At 43.2% G+C, this 22,151-nt stretch overlaps 1 protein-coding gene across 5 annotated transcripts in view; it reads left to right on the top strand.

Moving 5' to 3' along the window:
• Positions 1 to 16,501, top strand: part of BTK (Bruton tyrosine kinase) — a 107,823-nt gene extending 91,322 nt beyond the window's left edge. For all 5 annotated transcript variants that reach the window (XM_029607372.1, XM_029607374.1, XM_029607373.1 and 2 more), the window contains exons 15-19: positions 8,868 to 9,084; positions 9,756 to 9,820; positions 11,971 to 12,089; positions 12,533 to 12,690; positions 14,188 to 16,501. In XM_029607372.1, coding sequence (XP_029463232.1) covers positions 8,868 to 9,084; positions 9,756 to 9,820; positions 11,971 to 12,089; positions 12,533 to 12,690; positions 14,188 to 14,259 — 631 coding nt within the window. In that variant the 3' untranslated portion in view covers positions 14,260 to 16,501. The remainder of the gene's footprint in view (positions 1 to 8,867; positions 9,085 to 9,755; positions 9,821 to 11,970; positions 12,090 to 12,532; positions 12,691 to 14,187) is intronic.
• Positions 16,502 to 22,151: the final 5,650 nt, after the last annotated feature.

Genomic DNA, 22,151 nt, shown 5'->3' on the forward strand with positions numbered 1-22,151 from the left:
ACTCCAGGGAGCCCGAGTATTTACCAAGTTGGACTTAAGGGGGGCGTACAGTTTGGTGCGTATCCGTCCCGGGGACGAGTGGAAGACAGCGTTCAACACCCGGGACGGGCACTACAAGTACTTGGTTATGCCCTTCGGTTTGTGTAACGCTCCTGCGGTGTTCCAGCACCTCATGAATGAGGTCCTCCGCGAACTGCTGAACTCTTGCGTGATAGTCTACCTAGATGATGTCCTCATCTACTCACAGAATTTGACCTCTCATAGGCAACAGGTTCGGCAAGTGCTCCAAATCCTTCGTAATCACCACCTATACGCTAAACTGGAGAAGTGTCTCTTCGAACAGAAGTCGCTGCCTTTTCTTGGGTACATCGTTTCAGCTACGGGATTCCTCATGGATCCAAGTAAGGTGTCCGCCATTAAGAATTGGCCCCAACCAGTAGGCCTGAAGGCTTTGCAGTGTTTTTTAGGATTTGCCAATTTCTACAGGCACTTTATACCGCAATACTCCCGACTGGTCGCACCTCTGACCGCCTTGACCAAAAAGGGGGCCGACACTCGCGTTTGGTCAGCCGAGGCATGTAAGGCCTTCAAGGATTTAAAGGAGGCCTTCCTGTTGGACACTTGTCTGCGCCATCTGGATCCGTCAAGGCCCTTCTTTGTGGAGGTTGATGCCTCCAATATAGCTGTGGGGGCAGTACTGTCTCAAAGCTCCAACTCCGGGCATTTGTTGCCTTGCTCCTACTTCTCAAGGAGGTTTACGCCAGCCGAAGGTAATTTCGGTATAGGAGACAAGGAACTGCTTGCCATTAAGTTGGCACTTGAAGAATGGAAACAGTGGCTGGAGGGAGCCGCTCACCCCATCACGATCTATACCGACCATAAGAACCTGGAGTTCCTCAGCCAAGCTCAACGACTCAACCCAAGGCAAGCACGATGGTCGCTATTCTTTAGTCGCTTCGATTTTACCCTCAAATATCGTTCAGCATCTAAGAATGTTCGAGCGGATGCGCTCTCTCGGAATGCCATCATGGATGAAAAGGAGGAACCCCTTCAACACGTCATCGACCCAGCAAAGATCGAACTAGCCAGCACCACAATCTCTACACAGGGCAGAATAGTTGTTCCATACAAAGACCGGAAGAAAGTCCTGCAATGGGCCCACAATTCCCTCATTGGAGGCCACGCCGGCAGAGGAAGGACGCTCGATCTATTGAACCGTCATTATTGGTGGCCCCGAGTCCGGCAGGATGTGCGACTTTACGTAGACTCGTGCCCGGTATGTGCCCGACAGAAGCCTCTCGGCGGCCGACCCTGGGGTCTTCTACAACCTCTACCAATACCTACAGAACCATGGACTCACATTGCCACAGACTTCATGGTGGACTTGCCTCCTTCCGAGGGTAACACAGTAATCTGGGTCACCATAGACCGGTTTTCTAAGATGGTACATTTGGTACCATTACCTAAGCTTCCGTCTGCACCAGAGCTAGCACTTCTTTTCACGCAACATATCTTCCGGGCCCACGGACTTCCACAGAGCATTGTCTCCGATCGGGGATCCCAATTCACAGCCCGGTATTGGCGTGCCCTCTGCAAAAAGTTTGGGGTACAACTGAACTTGTCTACCGCTTTTCACCCACAGTCTAACGGGAAAACCGAGCGGATGAACCGTTCCCTCAAGACGTTTCTCCGAAGCTTCATTTCGCAGAGAAAGGACAACTGGGTCTCCCTCCTTCCCTGGGCTGAGTTCGCCTATAATAACCACACTCACTCAGTTACTAGGCAATCTCCCTTTCAAACGGTCTTCGGACGCCACCTCAGGACACCCGTCCCGGTACCTATCGATGTCGCTTCTCCGGCGGCCCAGACAGTGGCTACCCAACTTCACGATCTCTGGAGAGCCCTTCAGCGACGTCTCACCTTTGCAGCAAAGAAAGCACAAAGCTGTGCAAACCACCACCGACGTGCCGCTCCAACACTTCTACCCGGTACTAAAGTATGGTTAAGTACCAAGAATCTCCACTTAGCTGGACAATCACGTAAGTTGGCATCCAGATACTGCGGCCCTATCCAGGTGGCAGAACGAGTTGGTCTGGTGTCCTATAGACTTCGTCTGCCATCCTCCATGCGCATCCACAATGTATTTCATGTGTCGTTGTTGAAACCAGTGATATTCTCCCATTTCCATTGGCTCACGCCGGATGCGATCTCCACCTCCCCGAACAAAGATCCTGTTTACCAAGTACGGGAAGTACGGGACGTACACTTCCACAACCGCCGATGGGAGTATCTATTGGCCTGGGAGGGCTGCGGCTCTGAGGAGGACTCTTGGGAACCTGCCCGAAATATACTGGACAAGTCCCTGTTAACCCAGTTTCATCATGACAATCCCAATAAACCCGGACCCTTGAGGAGGGGGCGTAAAAGGGGGGGTACTGTTGTGACACGCCTCCTTCCGTGACATCAGACCTCCTTCTGTGACATCAGATGCTGGGGGAATTTAAATCCGGCGTCTCCTAGGTTTCCTTGCCTTTGCAACACAGTCACCAAGGAAGTTGCTTGCCTGCCAGCCTGCCTGCCAGTCTGCCTGCCAGCCTGCCTGCCTGCCAGCCTACCAGTCTACCTGCCAGCCTGCCTGCCTGCCTACCAGTCTACCTGCCAGCCTGCCAGCCTGCCTGCCAGTCTACCTACTTGCCTGCCAGCCTGCTTGCCTGCCAGTCTACCTGCTTGCCTGCCAGTCTACCTGCCTGCCTGCTTACCTGAACTGCCTCCTGACCGTCTTCCATCAACGGTCGGCCCAAGGATCCACTTCTTGATTACAATAATAGCAGTGGCTATTTTCTATGTCAACTCAATTAATAGCAGGTAATGGACTTCTCCTCCAAGAACTTATCCAATCCTTTTTTAAATCCAGCTAAACTAATGTACTAATCACATCCTCTGGCAACAAATTCCAGAGTTTAATAGTGCGTTGAATGAAAAAGAACTATCTCTGATTAGTTTTAAATGTGTTACATGCTAACTTCATGGAGTGCCCCCTAGACCTTCTATTATCCGAAAGAGTAAATAACTGATTCACATTTACTGTTCTAGACCTCTCATGATTTTAAACACCTCTATCATATCCCCCTCAGCCATCTCTTCTCCATGCTGAACAGCCCTAACCTCTTTAGCCTTTCCTAATAGGGGAGCAGTTCCATTCCCTTTATCATTTTGGTGGCCCTTGTCTGTACCTTCTGCATCGCAACTATATCTTTTTTGAGATGTGGCGACCAGAATTGTACACAGTATTCAAGGTGTGGTCTCACCATGGAGCGATACAGAGGCATTATGACATTTTCCGTTTTATTCACCATTCCCTTCCTAATAATTCCTAACATTCTGTTTGCTATTTTGACTGCCGCAGCACACTGAGCCGACGATTTCAATGTACTATCCGCCATGACACCTAGATCTCTTTACTGGGTGGTAGCTCCTAATATGGAACCTAACTTCGTGAAACTTTAGTATGGATTTTTCCCTATATGCATTATGCATCACCTTGCACTTATCCACATTAAATTTCATCTGCCATTTGGATGCCCAATTTTCCAGTCTCACAAGGTCCTCCTGCAATTTATCACAATCCACTTGTGATTTAATTACTCTGAATAATTTTGTATCATCTGCAAATTTGATTACCTCACTCGGTGAAAAGCACCGGTCCCAGTACAGATCCTTGAGGCACTCCACTGACCACCCCCTCCACTGAGAAAATTGACCATTTAATCCTACTCTCTGTTTCCTGTCTTTTAACCAGTTTGTAATCCATGAAAGTACATCACCTCCTATCCCATTACTTTTTTGTTTTCTCAGAAGCCTCTCATGAGGGACTTTGTCTAACGCCTTCTGGAAATCCAAATACACTACATCTACCGGTTCACCTTTATCCACATGTTTATTAACTCCTTCAAAAAAGTGAAGCAGATTTGTGAGGCAAGACTTGCCCTGCATAAAGCCAAGCTGACTTTGTTCCATTAAACCATGTCTTTCTATTTGTTCTGTGATTTTGGTCTTTAGAATACTTTCCACTATTTTTCCTAGCACTGAAGTCAGGCTCACTGGTCTATAGTTACCCGGATCGCCTCTGGAGCCCTTTTTAAATATTGGGGTTACATTAGCCACCCTCCAGTCTTCACGTACAATGGATGATTTTAATGATAGGTTACAAATTTTTACTAATAGATCTGAAATTTCATTTTTTAGTTCCTTCAGAACCCTGGGGTGTATACCATCCGGTCCAGGTGATTTACTACTCTTCTGTTTGTCAATGAGGCCTACCACATCTTCTAGGTTAACCATGATTTTGTTCAGTCCATCTGAATCATTATCCATGAAAACCTTCTCCTTTTTTTTTATTAAGTAGACCCATTAATGACAAGTGAATTGGAGCACGGTTGAGACTAAATAATAGGTCCAATAATGTATTGAGTAATTCTTGAACATCTGGGCTTACTAGGAATAAATCTATGTGAGAATAGGAATTCGGTACTTGAGAATACCAAGTGAAGTCTCTTATTTCAGGTTGTAAGAGTCTCCAGATCTTTACTAATGAAAAATCTTGAATTAGGTCTTTAAAGGACACTTTACCTCTCCCACATATGTAAAAGTTGAGACTAGTCCTATCCTACAGATCACTGACAGCACAATTAATGTTTGAAAATTGCACCACCACCACCAGTTTCCCCGCCCCCCCCCCAGCTGGTCGAAGCTTGTTCACTGTTCCCAGCGTGCTTACTTTTAGCTGTCCAAATAGAGAAGGCAGAAATGGAGAGAAGCACGGTCAGGGGAGGCCGAGCACATGCGGGGCTTTCATTTTGGAAACCCACATGTTTTTTTGGGCAGTTATAGTGGCACCTGCTTCAAAACAGGTGCAAATGTAGCTGCTGGAAATGGAGCTCTATTCCTGTGGCCAGACAAGTTTACAAAGGGAAATCCCATGTGGTGTTTCCCTTTGAAAAATGAGCTTCCAGCTTTGCAAGCCCTGCGCAAGTTTTAGAATTGAACCCACATGAGTTTTCTGTAATAGGTCAATGTCTGAATTCTTCTTTTCAAGCTCTCAGTGTTGGGTTTTTGGGGGGGGGGGGGGTTTGGCCCTTTACATCACACTGCAAGCCCCTTATATTGAAGAAAGTTGGTTTTAAGAACATAAGAACATAAGAAAATGCCATACTGGGTCAGACCAAGGGTCCATCAAGCCCAGCATCCTGTTTCCAACAATGGCCAATCCAGGCCATAAGAACCTGGCAAGTACCCAAAAACTAAGTCTATTCCATGTTACCATTGCTAATGGCAGTGGCTATTCTCTAAGTGAACTTAATAGCAGGTAATGGACTTCTCCTCCAAGAACTTATCCAATCCTTTTTTAAACACAGCTATACTAACTGCACGAACCACATCCTCCGGCAACAAATTCCAGAGTTTAATTGTGTGCTGAGTAAAAAAGAACTTTCTCCGATTAGTTTTAAATGTGCCCCATGCTAAATTCATGGAGTGCCCCCTAGTCTTTCTACTATCCGAAAGAGTAAATAACCGATTCACATCTACCCGTTCTAGACCTCTCATGATTTTAAACACCTCTATCATATCCCCCCTCAGTCGTCTCTTCTCCAAGCTGAAAAGTCCTAACCTCTTTAGTCTTTCCTCATAGGGGAGCTGTTTCATTCCCTTTATCATTTTGGTAGCCCTTCTCTGTACCTTCTCCATCGCAATTATATCTTTTTTGAGATGCGGCGACCAGAATTGTACACAGTATTCAAGGTACGGTCTCACCATGGAGCGATACAGAGGCATTATGACATTTTCCGTTTTATTCACCATTCCCTTCTTAATAATTCCTAACATTCTGTCTGCTTTTTTGACTGCCGCAGCACACTGAACCGACGATTTCAATGTGTTATCCACTATGACACCTAGATCTCTTTCTTGGGTTGTAGCACCTAATATGGAACCCAACATTGTGTAATTATAGCATGGGTTATTTTTCCCTATATGCATCACCTTGCACTTATCCACATTAAATTTCATCTGCCATTTGGATGCCCAATTTTCCAGTCTCACAAGGTCTTCCTGCAATTTATCACAATCTGCTTGTGATTTAACTACTCTGAACAATTTTGTGTCATCTGCAAATTTGATTATCGTATTTCTTTCCAGATCATTTATAAATATATTGAACAGTAAGGGTCCCAATACAGATCCCTGAGGCACTCCACTGTCCACTCTCTTCCACTGAGAAAATTGTCCATTTAATCCTACTCTCTGTTTCCTGTCTTTTAGCCAGTTTGCAGTCCACGAAAGGACATCGCCACCTATCCCATGACTTTTTATGGGATAGCATGCCACAGAAAAGTCACCACCACCTGAGGTTCAGATCCAGACGGTACCTGGGCTCTGCAACTCTCGGCAACAAGAGTTACGAGTGGTGACTCTTGAACACATAGGCGCTCTTTTCTGAGGACAGGTGTAATCATGCCTGCCTCTTCTTCCTAACTAGAGCATGGTTATTAATGGGCAGCATGTGAGGCATGGATCGCTGGGCCCTGCTTTGTGTGACACACATGGCACCTCCTCATCTTCCCCCTTCTTCCTTCGAGTCCTTCAAGCCTCTCTCCTATGCCCGAGCTGAGTGAGCCAGGGAGCGCTCACACCGAGCACTGGATGTGACTCCGTCAGAACATGGTTGGTGTTGGCTCTGAAGTTCAGGATCGGAGTCTCAGCCTTCAGACCCCGCCGGGCACCTAAAGTGAGCAGAAGTGGTAGAAGAGAAGTCTGGCTCAGGGAAACCTCCAGGCCATATCCTTGGGCAATGGGGATTGGTTGGGGCTCAGCTGGGAAGCCGTTCACAGCAATCCGAAGGCTGGACCTGCCTCTTGCTACAGAGCCTGTTAGTTTTTGAAGGTGCAATTTACTTTTGATTCAAGTTTTCTGGTCTGCAAGTCAAGCTTCTTATCTAAGTTTTCTTCGTTGTGGATTCATTATTGCCTCCATCTCCCGGCCTGTAAGTCCAGCTTCTTCTTCAGATCTGCTTCCCTGTTTCTGAATCCAGCTTCTGGCTTTAAAGCCAGCTTATTTATTCATTTTAAGATATTTCTAACCCGTACCTTTTTGAGATGGCTTACATAGTTAAAAACTTTCATATTTAAAAACATAATGTAAATAGTCAAAGTACAATAACAGGGCCTGATGGAGGGGGGGGGGGCAGATATCTAACTGGTCAGATTGTATACCTTAGTAAACAAGAGGGTTTTTAGGGTCTTTTTAAAATGCTTTTTTTGGCATGAAATATCATGGAGGGTGTCTGGGATGGAATTCCACAGAAGTGGACCTACCACAGAGAAAGCTCTCCGAGCCTGGCAATTATGACAACTAGGACTGCCAGGATGAATTTTGTTGAGGATCTCAATTGTCTGGGAGGCTTGTAGAGGCAGAGAGCAGCATTTAACCAAATAGACGAATCTTTCTGAATTAGGTTGTGAGTGATAGTTAGAATTTTATATTGTATTCTGTACAGGGCCGGTGCCAGGTTTTTTGCTGCTCTGGACGAACAGATAGAGTGCTGCCGCCTCCCTTCGTGACTCATTCATGTCCCTCCAGTAATCTAAACTTTAAAATCTGACATTCCTCCCTGCCCGAGTCCACCCCTCTCCTCTGGAGCTCATGGCTAATGCAAGAGTATTAGATGCCCTGACACCCCACCTCTGGCTCCAGCTCTCTCTACACACACATACACACACACACACACACACACACAATTTCAAATTATGCATTTATAATAACAGATTTGCATTAAAATAGCATTCAGACTGCAGTCTTATGAAATATCACTTACATCAACCTGTATATTATATTTACATGCACTGCTGAGGTGGCAACCAGAAAACCCTGCAAAAATACCCATATGGTATTAAGTCTATTGTAATGTATGTTGAATGTGGGCTTGGCCCTCAGAAAGCCATGAGTAAACAATTACAATATAGCACACCTCCTGTACCAAAACAGCACTAACTGCCAGCATTCAAACAATAACAATCTTACCTATGAAAAAGTAACACTGCAAATATAACACCAGCTCCTAAAATACCAATATATCTCCTATTAGGAAAACAGAACAAGCCAGGCTCCTATACAGCCCTACACAGAAGCTACACACTAGCAGAATACTTCACCTCTGTCACACATGCAAAACACTGACAGACCCTCACCAAACACAGAATAAAGAGACCATAAAGTAGAAATAGAAATGTGCAGATGAAAATTGAACTGGACATAAAAACAAGCCAGACTCTGTTTACAGAGCAACAATGCAGCAATGCAAAAACAGAAACATCACCATTCCTCATAAAATATCAAATAATAAAATCAAGAAATATAAAACATCAATCATAATAGTAAAACTGTATCAGTAATGAAATTAAAATTTTCAAGACAGCTGAAGAGTAAACATCCAATATTTAAATAGTTTGCTTAAAATGTTTTTTTTATTAAATCAAGTCTGGCAAATTCAAATCAACTGCAAAAATTCAAATTTTGATTGGACCTGGTCTGCATCTTACACAAGATGTCTCTAGATCTTATAAATCTGTGTCACCACCTGACCTAAGACAGCTTGTTCCACCTTATTACACTGCACTTTTCAATAGGAAAAGAACTTAAGTCCAGCAACAGGCTCCAGCAAACAGCTCTTCTTTTTAACTTGATCTTGACCCGAGCAAAAGAAAGAATTCATATTTAGAAAGTTTGCTGTGGTTAGTTATTTTATTGATTGCTCAGGTTCCAGATGCTTACAGATCTCTTCTTTTTATCCCTTTTGCCCTGGGACCATGTAGGAATCTGTCCCATGAGAAGCTGGTGCAACTCTATGGGGTTTCCACCAAGCAGCGTCCGATCTTCATTATCACAGAGTATATGGCAAACGGCTGCCTGCTGAACTTCCTGCGAGAGACCCGGCGGCGCTTCCTGCCCAGTGAACTACTGGAGATCTGCAAGGATGTTTGTGAGGCCATGGAGTACCTGGAATCCAAGCAGTTCCTGCATCGAGACCTGGTATGACCCCCCGAGAGTTTGGGGTTATATTTACATGAGCAGTGCTATACTAAAACTCTACTGTATTGTACTGCATGGCACCTAGTGAAGTTATGGGCAGGGGAAGGCTTCTTGAAAAGAAGAGAAGCCATTAAGTATTATTAACCTCAGGGTTAATATTTACCAGAACTTGATCTGAAACCTGACGTTTGGTGTTGAACTCCTTACCTGATGTGGAAATCATTTGTCTACATCAACGAAACTTGGCTGTAAGACCTGGGAGGAGTTATGGTGGTTGAGAGGGGGCTGTTCCTAACATTTGCGGACAGATCTAGATAATGACTGTAATGGACAATGTCAAAATAGAAGCTTGCCAACTGGCTGAATGTAGGTAGGCATACATTTTTTCTTATCAACAATAGAGTATTGTGGTTGCCATATTAGACCACTTGAATATGTAGACATAAGTTACAGAGAGAACTCAAACCTTCATGGCAGTAAAATGCTATCATGGGTTCATGCATATTATAGGTCTAGGATACCCAAAGTTCCAGGGAACTGGAATATATTGTGCTTCATTGATTATAAGAACAATATCTGGTTAAATGATTGTGTCTACACATAATATACAACTGTGGAATGGATTTGTTCATATAACTCACACAGATTTCTTATTCACACATTTCTCACAGGCTGCCCGGAACTGCTTGGTAAATGAGAGTGGAACAGTTAAAGTTTCAGATTTTGGGCTTTCCAGGTCAGTTTCTCTCCTGTTCCATCACTATTGGCCATATTGTAATCTGTTCAGTCAGACAGAGAGGTGCATGGCCAACAATAGCTTCAGCTGTTCCTTGTGGCAATAAACAAATAACAAGATGATCAAATGCTGTTTTATCAAGTGCTGTTTTATTCAGTGACTCCAAAGGACAATCTTAGATATAAGTACAGTCCCCTGACACAGCCGTGTTTCGCCAGGGAGGCTGCTTCGGGAGAGACTAAGGAAGGTATGCACCTTAAATCAGGATTACAGAGCCCAAACCTCATAAACAGCATAGCAGGACATTATCATTGTGACAAGGGTTGTACATTCTTAACAGTACTGTGCCTCAAATGGCATGTGGATAAGGTTTCTGACTGTCTGCTTGGCTCCTCTCCTTTGGATGTCATGCACAGGAGTTATGCAATGATGGGATCACAGTAGCAATAAGTACATGTCCTCTCAAAATGATAAGAGGGCAGTGAGATGGGAACCAGGAGCTCAGCTAGACCCTGACCGAGAAAGCTGTGTAACAATGCTGAAGCAGTTCAGTTACTTTTTTGTAATTTTTGGAAGTGAAAAAGTTGTCTATATTCAAATGCAGAGGTATTGACATACATTTCTGAATTACTAATTGTACTCATAAACACCACTTTTAAGGGGTTTGGATAGCACCCACTGATAAAACAAACTAAGAAGAAAAATGACAAATCCGTTTGAGGGGGCCTAGTCTTTTTTCCCCACTATTCATATTATTTTCATCAACATTGCTGATCCAATAAACACCACCACTGAGATGAATATTCAGGTTAGAGATGGGTTTATGATTCTGATTACAATCATTCTACTCATCTCTAGTATAATACTCTTTTTTTTTCTTTTAGAATTAGGTTACGTTTTGTAAGTCAGTCACTTCCATCATCTGTTGCAGGCTTAGATTTGAAAGATAATGTGCCTCCCTACTGAGGTGATCCAAATCTCTGATGATCTGTAGTGTAAATCAAAATACCACATTTTTATAACAGACTTGCCATATGTCATTGGACGGCACCACATCCAGTATATTAGTCCCACAAGGACAAGACAGCGTCTCTCAAAAGATGGATGCCTAGGATCCAAAATTAGCTAAATAAAACTGAAACTAGCAAGTAAAACTGAAAGGTACAAATCAAATCCAGGCATCTCAACCTACATTTCACCATTGGCTTTCTCTAGGGGAGGATCACTACATTTGAGGGTTCAGATAAACAAGTCATTATTTTTAAAGCTTTTGGCTTAAATGAAGCATAGGATCTGATCTCCGAGTTGACGATGTTGTCTTCATGGCCTTTTGACTGAGACTAAGAAACTGTACAACAGGATAACTCCCTGCCACGAAACCCTGTTGAAGATACGATTTCATTACAACCATTGCCAAAAGATGATCAAACCTTTATTTATTTTAAAAAGCTCTTTAAATCTGCTTTTACTATCACAGAAAATGTGGTGACAAGAACCTTTATCCAGTTTATGAAAGATATGTCAAAGGTTGCACTAACCTTAAGCCATTCTAAGAACATAAGAAGTACCATGCTGGGTCAGACCAAAAGTCCATCTCCGACAGGGAGCCAGTCTCAAAAAGCAGGTTCAGTTTCTTGTGGCTCACTCCCAGCGACAACTGGTTAATAACCGTTTATGGACTTTTCTTCCAGGAACTTGTCCAAACCCTTTCTAAACCCAGCTATGATAGCTAACGTGACCCCTTAATTTGGCAACAAATTCTGTAACTTCCTTGTGCATTGAATGAAAAAAACAAATTACTTTCTCCAATTTGTTTTATATCATCTGTTAGTTTCAGGGTGCATCCCCTACTCTTAATGTTATTTGAAAGGCTAAGAAGCTGTTCCCTTTTTACCTGCTCCACCCCCACTCGTGATTTTCTAAACCTCTAACATATCCTCTCTCAAGCTGAAGAGCCCTACCTTGTTTAGCTTTTTTTTTTTCATAAGTGAGCTGTTCCATCCCCTTAACCATTCTGCTGTTAAAAGTGTAAAATTGCATCCCAAAGTATATAAAAATGTAAGCTATCCGCTCCAGGGCTGGACTTGGAGAAGGCATGTGCTGCTGGCAGGAAGCGCAAGAGCACGTGATGAGATTTCTAACCACTGCAGGTATGTCCTGGACGACGAATATACCAGCTCCGTGGGCTCCAAATTCCCAGTTAGGTGGTCTCCTCCAGAAGTCCTGCTGTACAGCAAGTTCAGCAGCAAATCTGATGTTTGGGCTTATGGTGAGTGAAAAGTCAGATAAAATCCATTGCTTTGTATGAAAAGGTGAAAAAAATCAATTCTCGGTGAATCAAATTCTCGGCGCTACTAAGCTGTGATCTTATGAGTGCAGCCTGTTGAGTAAATTATCAGAGGGCACTCCTCGACGTTGAATAGAAAATAAATGAAAAAAAAAAAATCAGTCCATTGGTTTGGTGCCAAATGTGCATCTTGTGAGAAGTTATTGTGGGATATATGTCGGTATGCCAACTGACTCACGTTCGCCTTGAATGAAATTTTCCTTTCTGCGAAGTCATGCAGTGAGACCAGTGGGAGGCCAGGAAGTAGGTGTCAGCTCCTCCTCAACATGGAGAGCTATCTTACAGTGCGACAACATAAGGGGGGCTTTCAAAATGCACTCCTGTTTCTTGGGGGAAGGGTTTTACTCATCGTCTGTTTCCCTCAGGAGTTCTGATGTGGGAGGTGTACACCTTGGGGAAGATGCCCTACGAAAGATTTAACAACAGTGAGACGGCAGATCATGTCACCAAAGGGCTTCGTCTTTACCGGCCACAGCTGGCCTCGGAGAGGGTCTATGCCATCATGCTCAGCTGCTGGAACGAGGTGAGCATTTCTTTCACTAGAATCCGTTTTGGCATGGAAGCTGACCGCACTGGAGTTCATTTTTTTATATATCATCACTTTGTTTTTTATCGCTGAAACTGTAGGATTCCCTCCTATGGGAACTGAACCACAATAATTTTTGAATCGTGTTAACTTGCCTGTCCTTTCATGCCAGTTTGGGTTGGTTAGGGGAAGGGGAAGAGAGGTTAGGGTAGGGGGTTGGGAACGGGTGAAGGCCAGAGGCCTCGGTGCACGCAGGGTGCAAAAATGTGCACCCCCTTGCGCGCGCCGACCCCCAATTTTATAACATGCACAAGGGGGTGCACAATTTTGCACCCTGCGCGCGCTGACGCCCACGGCCTTCACCCGTTCCCAACCCCCTACCCTAACCTCCCTTCCCCTTACCAACCTACCTCACCCCTATCCCTGATCTAGGCCCTCTCCAAAAAATTGTTTTACCTGCTGCGCCTGCCTAGGGGCAGGTTGCACGCGCCAGCACCCGGCCGGCATGCGATCCTCTGACACAGCAGCAAATGACCACTGTGCCGGCGGCCTCTGGCCTCGCCCCAACCCCTCCCCTTTCCCAAAGCCCCAGGACTTAAGACGCGTCCCAGGGCTTTACGCGTGTCGCCGGGCCTTTCTAAAATAGGCACGGCGCAAGTAACCCCACCTACACGCCTAGATCCAATGGATTTACGTAGGCTTTTTAAAATCCGGCCCGAAGGGCCTAATTTACTAAGGCTTTTCTCCCATTCCATGTCTACTGGTAGAAAAAGTGCCTAGTGAATCAGGCCCTGAATTTGCTAGGGCATTATTTATTTTATATTTTTAATTTTCAGTACTTCAAAACAGATTATATGCAGGTACTGTAGGAATTTCCCTATTCCCCAGGGGGCTTACATCTAAAGACATCATTCACTAAGGATTTTCCAGTAGACACAAAATGGGAAAACAGCCTTAATGAATCAGGCCCTAAATTTGCACCTGAGGTAACAGAGGTCACCAGGAGCAGCAGTGGGATTTGAAGCCTGGTTTTGCTGGTTTGACGTCTGCTGCTCTAACCACCAGGCTATCCCTCTATGTTTTCCCCATATATATATAATAAGTATAAACCTGTTAACAAAGTAGGCCTCCTGTTAATTTATTCTTGGGTTTCATCACAATATTCCATTAAAAACACAAGAAATATTATCTGACTGGACTGCCCTCGCTCTAATCCTGCCTCCCTGTCTCCCAATCTCCTGGGATGAGGGACATTTAGTTTCCAGTGTGCATTCAAGGTTGGGCTTCACCCAAACTGCTTGACCAGTACTGAACTATCTGAAGGGATAAGAAAAATAGTAAAATCTGGGATCCTATATTTTGTTTCAGAATTATACATCTCTTGGAGACCTTTATTATTCTGTGTTCAGAAGAACATTAAGCCTCTGTGTATTCAGTACTCTGCTGCCAGTCTGTGCCTCACTAGCACTATTGTTTGTATTTGCACCTTTGCAGAAACCAGACGAGCGTCCTACCTTCAAACTTCTTCTCAGCAACATTTTGGATCTAGTAGATGAAGAATCTTGAACCCTCTGTCTGAGTTTTCCAACTCTTACGTTTCTTCTTTTCTGCAAATAAGTCTCACAGTGATGGAGTAGGAGACTCCTGAGCAGTCTTCAGGTAAAACATTGCCTGGACCAGCCAAGCAACTCCCATCTGGATCACACTCCTTATTTTCAAGCAATAACTTGTGTTTCTCTGAGTCCTTAATTTCTTGAAATAGTTTAGGTCCCATTCAGTATTTCACTGACCAAGTACATGCTTGATAAGAAGATTTCTGTTCTGAAGAATGTATACCAATCACACATTGTTTGTTGACTAGGATTTCTTGGCTATATAAAGACTTTGATTTAAGACTATATGGAGCATTACACTGCAAGTTGCTGTCAGGCTCTGACTAGGAACCTCTTCCTTTTGCGGGATCACAGCTGAGCCGCTGGCAGTGCCAGAAACTTGGAACAGATCCAAAGGCATTTTCAAATGTTTATTGCTAAGTAGGCTATCACAATACCTTTAGCAAACAATTCAAGTACCAAAGGCAAAGCAAAAATCCAACATAAGCTGTCACAGTACCTTTACTAAATGAGGTAAGTCATTAAGACAAAGCAAGGTCCAAGGCGAACAAAAGATGCAAAGCCAGAAGTCCGAATAAAGGATAAGTACAAGAAAAAACAAGGCACAATCCAGAAAGATAACAAAATAACTACTACTAGAACAAGGCAAGCTCATATTCCAGGCAGGTTGCACAGGAACATGGCAAGGACCGGCTCCAGGACCGATTACACAGGAACTGAGGCTGGTGTAGGGCTCAAGAACAGAATTAAGTTTTCAGATTTGTATTAGCAAGTAGCCCAGCTCAGGAAAAGGCTGAACTACTCGCAATCATAAAGGCTAGCCTCCTACTGAACTAAGCAGGAAGCAGACACCAACAAAACTAAGCACGAACACACAGACACCTAGAACCAATCAGGGAATGGGCTAGAACATGCATGCAGATACAAATACATAGAAACACAGACAGAGGTGAACTAACTACAAGGCATTCAGCAATATCTGTCAAATAACTTAAATGATCCAAGAACCTCTGGGCACTGGTTTGAATCCTGATAGCTGCCATTTTTTATTTTCATTTTTGCTAAAAAAAAAAAAAAAAATACAAAAGGAAAAAAAGCAAAGGAAAAAAGCTGTCTTTAAGAACAAAGCAAACAAATCTATTTTCATAGTAGCCAAAAGAATTTTCCTGGTCAGTGCACCATTAGCCCCTGTACACCTCTTGGGATCTAAGCCTGGAGAGGACAAACATTGCAACACTTATATTTGTGGAGAGTAAGAAACTAAACTATAGTAAAGCAGTGTATACTAGGGATGTGCAATCGTTTTTCCCGAATTAGGCAATTTCAACAAAATTGCCTAATTCGGAATGGGTCAGGAGAACCGAAAAACGATTGAATTTTTTCCAAAATTTCAGAAAAAAATTCATTTTTGGGTTAGTGCGCACTAATCCGAAAATCGGGCCCCCCCGAAAAAAAAAAGCCCCTGAACTGTGGGAAAAAAGAAATTCCCGTGGGGGGGCGGGCTCCTGAAACGAAGCCCAATACGAAATTGAAACCTGAAGCACATCTCTAGTGTATACAGTATCTACTGCAACACACACTCCCTTCCCTAGCTTGTTATGTTCATCCCACACAGTTTTCTTTTATATTCTTTCATGATGCAGTTTATGGGTTTTCTCAAAAATTCTCACTCTGTAAGCTACAGCATTACCGGGATAATGAATACCATTCCCTAGTGATATTCATGGTAAAAGCTGGCTGGCTGCTAACTGGGCAACTACAATAAACCTTCCAGTTTCTAAATATATTACTTCTGATTTGTTATATGTTTCCCCAATTAAAGCACAGATGTAGCAAAAATAACTGTTGCATTTTAAAGTAAAAAAACCAAACTGACTTATTTGCAAAGATCTGTGCAGTCTCGTGTTTCTTTGAAAGTGTTTAAACCAAACAAGGACAGTGCATACGATGTTATCAACGTGATTGCTTGTTCTCAGCAGTCTTCCCATTGTGCATTATCATCATGAATCATCACACATCTGCATTACAGAACCAGTGAATCGTTTATTAAAAGAGGACAGGACTAGGTCAGATTATGGTCTGTTTGCAGTGATGGCAGAAAAGATGAGTTGTCAAGAGGGAACACTAGCGATAGACCACAGTTTATATAGTTGGGACATTTTCTGTTTCAAAATAAAAATGAAAGATTTAATTTAGTTCATTGGCTTTGATTAATTGTCTTTCTTAAACAGATAAATAACTATCCGTTTGTAAGTTCAGATCTAGACACTCTCATAGAGACACCTGTACATTACAGAGAGATGGCAGGACTGTGCGTAGGGACAGGGATGATGCAAACATCTGTTTCTCCCATGGCTCTGGTTCTGTTTTGCTGGGGTTTTTTTGTTGATTTTTCTTTTTTTTATTTCTTCAGTACCCCCACTGGCTCCTCATCCCTACCCACATCAAATATGATTTATTTTTCCATTCATAATCCACTCTTTCCATTACAGCTCAGAACAGAGAACATCAAAATAATAATACAACAAATTAATTATATAAATTACAAATAAGAATTATGAGGTCCATATTTAAACAGTTTGTCTGGCTAAGTTCCAGACTTAGCTGAACAAACCACATTTTTTTAATTTGACCACCCTGACTTATCCAACTAAGTAGTTAGCAGACTAAAAACTTTCAGGGTCATTTATCATTAAGGCCCTAATGCACATGATAATGCCATAACGTGCATTGAATAACACATGTGTTAGTATGCAAGTGGGAGGAGTTTGGGCAGAGTTAATGGTAATGAGGATTTCCTAATTGGGGGGGGCAGGGGGAGAGTGAGAGAGAGAGAGAGAGACTCTGTAGAGAACAATATGTCACTCTAAAAAAAACCCGCTGAAACGCCAAGGCAAAGGTTTGAAGAATACATCGATATCGCTGACATATTGAGCCCTTGAAAAAGAACTGTAGTTCGAAACATGGTCCCATGTCGGGCTGGTTTCGATCATAAGGCTTCAAAGTTTCATTGACAAAAGCAGCATTCATATTTACCAGTTAAGTTGAAACTTCAATTCATTTTTTGTTAGCATATGAAAAAGCAAACAAAAAATATATATAGGTTCACTATAATTGACCAATGATTACAAATAAGGCTGAGTTATAAAGTGATACCACTCCACGATTAAGCCTACTATGGAGGTCAATATTATTACATGTGTCTGTTATTATTGTGTATAAGTAGACACTTCTTGGTATTCGATTGGTTACATAGTAGAGTATAGAGCACAGTGCTCGACCTTTAGAGAAGGGTTATGTGATAGATTTTTGACTCTACTATTTATACCACTGTAGTGGGGGCACTTTTAACTCAGAGTGGGGTTTGGGGGCGCAGTTTTACTTACACAGTCGGAGGTACGAACAGCAGAGTTGACATCACTGAAGAATTTCCGCTGTTTGAATCGATGAACCTTGTTTGAAGCTAAGTATCGAGTGCATTGTACAAATCAACGCCTCTTGTATCATTCATCGATTCAAACAGCAGAAATTCTTCAGTGATGTGAACTCTGCGGTTCATACCTCTGTGTATGTAAAACTGCTCCCTCCCAAACCCCACTCCGAGTTAAAGGTGCCTCCTCTTCCAGTGGTATAAATATTAGCGTGAGATACCGTGTTCTCCTTCTTCCTCCCTCCTCTCACTGCATGTGCGATAAAAACATTTTCCCGGTAACACACTCTGAGGTGCACTGATCAGCGCATGAAGCGAAAAATAGGGCAAGGACAATAAATGTATCGCACCTTGCAGAAATTACCTATACAAGGCGGGAGCAGGGAAATTAGCCTAACCACACCCCCTTTTTTTTTTATCACGGGCGCTATGTCTGCTATATTTATAACATTTTGATAAATCTAGACCATAGCCAGATAAATCAAGGGTAGTCCGGTGGCTTTACAGAGTGGAGCAAAGTTATCTATTGCTGAATTGTGTTCTTTCAGTTCTCTGGTTATTATTTGTTGAAAATGATGAATCTTTTTATGAAATCTGCTTCAAACTATGGAATAAGGGGCTAATAAACTTTTTAAATAAATGCTGATATTTAGGTAGCTGGCTAATTTTAGGGCTGCCTCAGAGTAGTCCTAAAATTAGCCAGATAAAGTTATCTGGTCAGTTTTCAGATAGCCTGGTATATCCAGCAGCATACTGTGCTGCTGAATATCCACTACAAGTTAGCTAGATAAGTTTATTTGGCTAACTTAAATGGACTTTCTGTGGCTGAATATCGATCACTATAAGTGGGCAATATCAAATCACATAATTCACAACTAATGATATAATCGATAAAATATGCATATGAAAATGACAAAAAAATAATTAAACAAAATAAATATATTTACTTCACACTACAAATTAACAAACTCTGTAAACCATGAGAATCTCATGCAGACATAAAATAAAGTAGGAAACAGAAATTTAGGACACTCCAAAAGTAGTTACATAGAGAAAAGATTTCGGAGCCCTTTGATAACAAGGCAGGTCACTCATGACACAAATCACAGGGGAGGGCATGCCATCATGTAGGACCCATTAGAGCAGGGCTTCCCAAACTTTTAACACTTGAAAATTTACATGACCCCCCCAGAGGACGACTAAAACAAATTAGCAGGAGTGTGTGGCCTGGGGTCTAAAAGAAAATGTTGCCTCTGACCTTGCCAGGGGGATGTTTGGAGAAGGGGCCTTTTGAAGGAAAGGATCAGACGCAGGATGGATTTGAGGGTTGGATCAGCTGGAGAGGGACTGGCTGTGGAGGGTGAATGAGGAATGACAGAAGATCTACTGGGAGATGCAAGAGAGGGTCAGAGGATGTGAGAGAAGGGGAGGAGGAAGGAAGGCTGTGAGATGGGGGAGAGAGAGGATGGGGGAAAAGACTGAGGAAGGAACGGGAGATGGGTAAAAGGGAATAGATGATAGGATCGGTTGATGGTTATAAGAAAGGCTTGAGACAGGATCAGCTGGGGGAATATAAAAATGACTGAAGTGAGTGAGAGAGGTAATAAGCTGGAGGATATAGGAGGGGATCAGCTGGAGGGGCAGAAGTTGAGAGAGAGGGTCTGCTGGAGGGGAGGAGATAAAGAGAGAGGTCCTCAGGGGAGGGAGGGAGGGTGGAAGCTGAGAGAGGACTGACTGGAGAGGGTGGAGATTGAGAAAGGGGATCAGCTAGAGTATGGGAAGGGTGAGAGTAGAGTGATTTTTAGAAGGAGATCACACACCCCTGCTAATTTTAGTCATCCTCTGGGGGTCATGTGAATTTTCAAGTGCTAAAAGTTTGGGAAGCCCTCCAAAAGTAGCTACATAGATAGATTTCAGAGCCCTTGAAAACAAGACAGGTCATCCATAAGACAAAAATCAATCCAAGAAGTGAACCAACGGTTCCAAAATAGATCCATTTGCTGATACTATTGATCAGCATGATGGATTGGTGAGCATCTTATGTATCTGAGGGACTCCATAGATTACAGGTATCTGCAGGTATTCAACTTGAAGAAAAATTAGTTCCTTAGACGTCAAAACACTTTGCCATTTTGATACTTGAAAGATTCAAGGGTAGGGTCCTCTGATATTCGAGTATAGTATCTTACATCTCTCAGTTGTATGAACATCTCAACCATATTCTTATCTGTGTCCATAATAACTATTCCCCCACCTGTGTCAGCCATCTTGATTCTAATGCCTTGGCATTCTGATAATGAGTGAAGGGCCGCATGTTCTTCAGACGAGAGATTAAAATAAGTTCTCATCGGTCTTTGTTCAAATTCTGGAAGATCTGTACATGGGGGTCAGTTGGACCTGGAGGTATCCAGTTAGACCTTGGTTTAACCAAGGAGAAATGTGTTCCAGTGTTTGTGAAAAAAAGGACTGAAGTGGGTGCAAGAGAGGTAATGAGCTGGAGAATACATGAGGTGATCAGCTGGAGGGGCAAAGGTTGAGAGAGAGGGTCTGCAGGATGGGAGAAGGTAAAGAGAGTAAGTCCTCAGGGGAGGGAAGGTGGAAGGTGAGAGACACAATTGACTGGAGAGGGTGGAGGTTAAGAAAGGATATCAGCTTGAGTGTGGGAAGGGTGAGAACTTGTGCAAAAAAATTCTGCTTTTAAATGGGTTGTGCAAAACTGTGGGCATGAACAAAAGCCCTCGATTCAAAACCTTTTCTTGTATAGGCAATAAAGTGAAGGTGGATAAATTAATCGCTGCTGATTCTGCACTGCTTGGGAATGTATCCTCGGTGATATAAGTTGGTTGTAAGGCAGTCTGTATGCCTGGCCTGCCCTGTGTGGATGGTAACCTCTCCTTAAAAAAAAAAAAAAAAAGATTGGGAGGCTTGGCCACAATCCCATCCTGTATCACTAGGGATTTATGCAACTCCACCTTAATAATGCCTAATGGACTTCTCCTCCAAGAACTTGTCCAAACCTTTTTTAAATGCAGCTACACTAACTGCACTAACCACATCCTCTGGCAACAAATTCCAGAGCTCAGTTATATGGTGAGTAAAAAAATATTTTCTCTTATTAGTTTTAAAAGTACAACTTAGTAACTTCAGTGTGTGTCCACTAGTCTTTGTACTTTTTGAAAGAGTAAGCAACCAACTGACGTTTACTCATTCCACTCCACTTAACTGAAAAATCTGGATCTTCCTGTTTTCCAAGCCCATGGGAATCCAGAGCATCTCTGGGACCTGGAAGTGGCATAAACATTCCCCAACCAGGGAGCACTGCTCCAGTAATAAAAGAAACATCGGTGTTAAGAGACCACACTACTCTGCACGATCTGCCTCTCCCTGGATCCCTTACACCAGCCTCCCCACGGGCCCATCACAGCACTTACAGAATGAGCCAGCTATATTTACAATGCACCTGGCTCCACACTGCATGCATATATGGCCCCTCTCCATATCTGATAGCTCCTCAGAGAGGGCAGAATTTGGGCCAACTTTGCATGCCAGCCTGCCTCTAACTCCACAGGCACGCTGCTGCTAGTGCAACTCTCCTTTTTTTTTTTTTTTTTTAAATCCTCGCTGCAGTTGGGAAATGCAGGAGTCTACAACCCCTAATTGCCCTGGGCAAAGAAAGAGAAGTCCAGCCTGACAATTGTCCCCTGACTTGGCCTGGGTTTCTACTGGGGAAACCAACCCAGTCAGGGGACCTCACTGTTGCCCCAGGATCCTCCACTTCCTCCTTCCTGCTGGACTGGACAACCTACCATTTGCTGGAGGCAGAGGACTACTGGCACCTTCCCTGCTGTACCAGGCTATATAGAGTGAGGGTATCAGGGCAAAGAACTTGCTTGCTGCCTCTGTCTGCGGGTAGGAAGAACAAACCACTTGTCTGGACTGGTCTGACTGGACGATGAAAAATAAAAGAATAAGAACATAAGAAATTGCCATGCTGGGTCAGACCACGGGTCCATCAAGCCCAGCATCCTGTTTCCAACAGAGGCCAAACCAATCAAGAAATCAATCCAGAAATTAGAATGGTCATACGAATCTAAGGGGGAAAAAAAGCTTTTACTTATGTAAAAAAAAAAAAGGAATAAAATCTCTTTTAATAAGTTCTTGAACAAATTCTTCAAAGGAGGTACAGAAGAACTTTGTGTACATTATTTTAGTCTTCCTGTCTCAGCCTTAATAAAAACTGCAACATATATAATGCTAGACCTAGCAGTACTCTAAATGCTTAGCTCCTGCCGGGCTTTTTGTGCATCCCTAAGTACGTCATACGGACTAGGAATTTCGAATCTTGATGAAGAAATGCACGTGCCACAAAAAAAAAAAACAAACCCGACGGACCACCCATCCAAGCGACTCCTGCC

This window comes from Rhinatrema bivittatum, chromosome 6 (genome assembly GCF_901001135.1).
Source record: "Rhinatrema bivittatum chromosome 6, aRhiBiv1.1, whole genome shotgun sequence".
NCBI classification, from domain to species: Eukaryota; Metazoa; Chordata; class Amphibia; order Gymnophiona; family Rhinatrematidae; genus Rhinatrema; species Rhinatrema bivittatum.